The 5,647-nt window shown below is 39.2% G+C and overlaps 1 protein-coding gene across 1 annotated transcript; it reads right to left on the bottom strand.

Moving 5' to 3' along the window:
- Window positions 1–2,853: 2,853 nt before the first annotated feature.
- LOC149189348 (pectinesterase-like) lies at window positions 2,854–5,647 on the bottom strand. Its single transcript, XM_089411799.1, has 2 exons — window positions 4,365–5,647; window positions 2,854–3,775 (listed from the first exon to the last, which is right to left on the bottom strand). Exons 1-2 carry the CDS (start codon window positions 5,476–5,478, stop codon window positions 3,063–3,065), a joined length of 1,827 nt encoding a protein of 608 aa, XP_089267925.1. The 5' UTR covers window positions 5,479–5,647; the 3' UTR covers window positions 2,854–3,062.

The raw sequence follows: 5,647 nt of genomic DNA, 5'->3' as shown, positions 1-5,647 counted from the left end.
ACTATGTCGAGTGTCAATTGATTGCAACATACAGAAATACACAAGGTTCATTCTATCTTGGATAAATGTCTTGCCTTGTTGTTTGAGGGAAAGTACTCCTTTTAAATTCCATTAAAAACTCTTTCCATTAAATTCAAAGGGAAAAGGAGCTAAACCACACTTTTATCATCTTCAGAGATTCAATCAAATGCTGACCATATGTCAAAGCATGTTATCTCTTTGGATCTAGTCTCATTAATGATTAGAAATTGTAGGGATTTCCAAGGATGAGGTGGAAAGCACACTACCACCAAAGAGAGTACACCCATAATAATTTGTTTAAGTGAAAAATTATGCTCTGTCAGACTGTTCTTGATGATAAGGCAGTAGACTAATGTGGTGGTTTTTTGTCCCTTTTCCAAGCAGATTTTCTTGTCTTTTTTGCCCAAAATCAGGCCAGAAATTGGGAAAATTGTAGTTTTAAGTTGTTGAACAGTTTGTATAAACTGAGTACTCCAGGGGTTTTCCATGATGTTGAATCTATTTCTGCATTCAAAAGTACCATTTAAAAGATGAAATAGTATGATCCCACCAAGAATCATGTCACCAATTCCAATGAAAAGGCCATAAATCACCTTATTAGACTACACCCATAGAGTTGTTGTTGGTAATGACTATATTTTTTATGTATTGTCTTGATGTGTGATTGAAGAACCATCGTCCTCTAAATTATTGGTGTTATTGTTTTTGTTGTAAGCCTACGAGGTTCTCAACATAAAAAATGAAATATTTTGATTATTTTAATGGAAAGGTAATATTTTTCTCTTTGGAAAAAGGATCTCTTTCCATTATTTTATCAGAAATGCCAAGAGAGTGATTACATAGTAGTATCCAATCTTAACAAAGAAAAAAATAGTCTTTCACATTAAAACATGATATTTTAAGTAGTGACTTAGTATGTTTTTTTATTTAAGAATAGCTGAGAAATACACTTGGAATTTGCAAATTTAACTAATATTCATTTTATGGAATAGTTAGGTTTCAGTGGAATCATTTGAATGTTATGATATTATAAATGTTTCCACTATGTAAAAAAATCTATTCAGGTCAAAAGACAAACATCTATGCTTTAAAATATTTAAAAACTAAAAGCAAAACTTGACTTCTTCAATGAAATTTGGAATCCTTAACCTAAGTCTAGTGCATATTTTATAAGCCTTGCATAATTTCAGAAAGTGTTCCAGAGTCTGTAAAAAAAACTTTCAAAAAAAACTTACCAATCCATAAATCCTCTCTCCTTGAGCAAATTCTATAGGGTTGCAACAATTCAAGATGTTCTCCATGAATGCAATTTCTTTTGCAAACAAAAAAGCCCAAATATTACAGGGACTCTCTTGCAAACTCACATTTATTCATATTATAAATTATCTAATTAAATTAACTTCAAGTGTTGAAAATGCTACTTTTACCCTAGTTTCAACAAAATAAAATACCTCACTTTGATGTTTTCTTAAGCAGCAAGTAACTTTCATTACCCCAGTGCCTTCAGGTCTACATGAAGAAAAATATTTTACTGAGACTTTTTCTGAAACAATAGCCCACTAGATGATTTCTCCTGCATCTTTCTTCACAAATCCATTTCCTTTCCGAATTTGACAACAACTAATATAAAGCCTCTTATAAAGCCTCATTTCTGTCTGCCTCTCTCAGATATTTGAATTTGACACGACACATTTGAACCCTAGCTGATCAATTCCAAATCCCACACAAACTCCTCTCAGATTGGAATCTGACACATGACACAATTGAACCCTAACATGTAACTGATCAATTCCAAATCCCACACAAACTCTCCCTGTCTCAAACTCTCCCTGCCAAATCCCACACAAACTCCTCTAGGATTGGAATCTGACACATGACACAATTGAACCCTAACATGTAACTGATCAATTCCAAATCCCACACAAACTCTCCCTGTCTCAGTCCTCCTCCTTCTCCTCCTATCCACCTAGCATTGTATTTCATTATCCATATATATCCTACACACCTTGCATTTTATTTCATCATCCATTATTTCAATTGATTATTTCTTTCCACATTCCCATTTTTTCTATAAACATTCTTTTACACCTTTAAATACAATTACTAATATAATAACTTTTAAAACTCAAAATGTTTTAAAAATAATAAAATATATATAATAAAAACATGTAAACCATACTAAACCTTTCTGCATAAAAATAATGAAAAGCTAAAAATTGAAAAGTATTTAGCGAAAATAATAAAATATATATAATAAAAACATGTAAACCATACTACACATTTATGCATAAAAACAATGAGAAGCTAAAATTGAAAAGTATTTGGCGAAAACACTAGTAATGCAAACGTATCTCTTGTCAACCCACCAAACCCAGAATTTAGCGAGTAGCACAAAAGTCAAATTTGTTTTTTGTTTCGTTTGACACTTCAATCGAAAATAGTCTCTAAATCAACGAATTGAGAGAGAATAGTGCAAAGGCAGCACATGGCACCTTTAAGAAAAAAAAAAAGGAGGATGGTTATTATGGTCCGTTGTGGACCCGAGCCGCGTACCGCCTGGTTCTCGTCCTTTCCAGTTTTTTGGATCAGTGCATCTCCTTCCCCAGAATCGTTCCATTATTGTACTGTAAATACAACTCCGTGAAGTGGCCTGCTCCTTTTTCTGTAGATACTTTTGACACTCTAATTTGCTTAATTTTATCTAAAATTCGCATAATCTTAATGTTGTAGGGATTTTTGAGGGCCATAGTCTATTTATTATACCATTATACCAAATTTGTTAAACTGTCATTATACCATTTGAATTTCTAGATACTTAATATTATTCACTAATCGAACCAAATTTGTTAACCCTTCAAAACTGCAAAGAGGTACATCATCGTTTCTCTCTGTTACAAGCCCAGGATCGAACCACTACACAACCCCTTTAACTTGATGACACATATTTTAACCAAAGCATAAATGGAGACCATGATCCCCAACTGGTTACGTTTTATGAGAATACGTACTAGTGACAAAAAGTCCAGAAACTCCATTGCGCGCTAAGTCCCAGTGGTGGTGCTAGTGAAACCTGAGACGTACTTAACTCCGGTGGAAGGTAACCATGAATCTCCTTCAATGAATTTTGAGACTGTAAATGAACTGGCCTCGCTTGAGCTATTAATCACTCGATACCCCGCCCATTTGACCCGATTTGTAGTGCCCGCACCAGGGCCGCGGTTCATATATTCCCCATAGTACAGGGTGCTGAGGGCGAAGGATCCATTCCATTCGAGCCAACCGGCAGGTTGAATCAGGTCGCCCAGAAAAGACTGCATGAAGACAGTGCGAGAGTACTCTTTCCATGGCCTCCCAAGATATGCCTCGAACGAGCTCTTCACTGGAGCCAGGTCTGGGGCTGCGGTCACATTACAGTTCTGAATGGAAATTCCAGTGTTCTCATTGGGGTCCTGCCTGCCCTGAGCGGTGTAAAGAATCTTCTGATTCTCCAGGGGTCTCCGCGCCAGCAAATTGCAATCCTGAAAAACGACGGCGGAGTTGCCGAAGATGAAATCTACGGTGCCATAGATGTTGCATTCTCTGTAAAACTGACGAAGGGAATGGGCGTATAGGGTGTCCTGGTAACCCTTGAAGCTGCATCGATAGAAAGCCGAGAGATCTGATCCCACACGCAGGGCCACCGCCTGGTGTTTTGCGGGTCCTGCCGTGTTCTCGAAGGTCATGTCGCGAGCGATGAATCCGTTTCCAGTCACAGCTGCAATATGACATACCAACTACATTATTAATATATTATACCAATCTATTGGAAACTATCTTCTTTAAGAAATATATTCTTAACCAATAAACGTTAAACCTAATTAAATCATACTAGGCTATTCAAAATTTTAATCTATGTTAAGGCCATTTTCTTGCTTGGCCATTGTACGGACGGAAAAAAGGCAATACTGACGCAGCGAGGTCATTTTCTTGCCAGCAAAAAAGCAAGCACCTAACTGTAATTTCCAGAAAGAAACAACTTTAACTTCAAATATTGCAGCTGTGATTTCCGGAAAGAGACAGCTTTAATCTCAAATATTGCATTTTGTTGATTGTCCATCTTAAAAGTGTCTGTCAATCAACAAGTGCAATATCTTGGTTTCTTTTCGCTAATCTCCTTTTAAAAATAAATCTGTCCATTTGCTGGACCCTTGGCGGTAGAGTGAGAGCAAATTCTTATCAGTATAGTGCTCATTTCAGTCACACTGTGCTGGATCTATTAAATCTTCATGAGCATCCTTGTTTGATTTCTAATACTTAATTTGAGTAAATATGTGACCACAGAGACCAGAAATGAGTGGACTTACCAACAGTTGCAGAACGAAAGGTTGTGAAATTGTCCTTCACATTTCGGTTTCCGGTCACCACTGTGACATCCATACCATCTCCAAAGAACATGATATTAGTTTTCTTCTTGTGCAGCTCCACATTCTCTGCATAAACTCCTGCTTTTATATGAATTACGTATCTCGTCTGGCTCTTCTCGGGAGCCTTCTCCACTGCCTCTGTAATGTTCGTGTAATTTCCACTGCCGTCCTTCGCAACCACGGCGTTCGGCTTCACCGTGCTCGTAGAGGTTTGCAGAAGCCTTCGATCTCCGGCCGACATCCAGGTCGGAAAACCATCGGAATCCATGGGCATGAAATTGGGATCAGATTGATCCGACAACAGACGGCGATTCTGAGTCGGAAAAGTTCGCCGCTGATTGGCCAGGCTTGAAGCTTCGGCTGAAATATTCTTGACCATAGCCAGCGAATTGCTGACCAGATGAGACACATTGCGCAGCCCTCCCAGCAAACGTTGCTTGAGATTCCCCTTGCTGTGAGAAAAACTATCAAGGCAGGTGTACTGATTCGTGATGGCCGCGCTCAGCAATGTCTCGAGGTCATTGGCGTGCTGTGGAATTGACATGAAAGTCGCGTTCTCCAAATCGGAGAGCGTGCCGTGCAATTCATCGAGCGTGTCATGGAATAACTCGAAACAATCTTTCAGGGCACCGCGTTGTCTCTGGTCGAGACCGGGGCGACATAGCCCGCGGGCTTTGGCATTTGCCTTCTTTACCGCATTTATACTCAGATGCACGACGGCCTTCACAATCTCCATGGGGTTTGGCCGTTTAGATAATCCAGGAAAGCTCGAAACGCTGGATACACAGAATTCCGGATACAGTGTGCTGCTGCAGGCGCGGTGGACAGCATTGGATGTCGATTTCCAGTGCATTATTTGCGCACCTCCACCATTCCTCTCTTTACTAAATCTATTGGAAACCCCTTCTGATAAACCAGTAACAGAAACTATGAGCAATGTGGATGCCAGGGCAATGGCAAGGATTCGCGTAGGGTATTTCCACCTTGCAGCTCTCATGCTGGATTCCTCCGATCCAGCATTGATATTGGAATAGTTTATATCCATGCTACTCATTTTGTATTGATGCAGAGCTTTCCCAGGTGCGCTCAACCAAGCAATCGAAGGATTAGAATTTTTTCATCCCAAAGCCCGACTAACAATGCCCTGCGCGAAGGCTTAGGGGTGCCTTGATTGCTGATGAGCTTAAATATTATGGGCAACAGCGCAAAACCACCATGGCTGT

This window comes from Pinus tabuliformis, chromosome 3_1 (assembly GCF_031772625.1).
Source record: "Pinus tabuliformis cultivar Carrire ecotype Pingquan chromosome 3_1, CPIR1, whole genome shotgun sequence".
Classification (NCBI taxonomy): domain Eukaryota; kingdom Viridiplantae; phylum Streptophyta; class Pinopsida; order Pinales; family Pinaceae; genus Pinus; species Pinus tabuliformis.
Note: the sequence above shows the minus strand (reverse complement) of the source record. Positions and strands in the feature narration are given on the sequence as shown.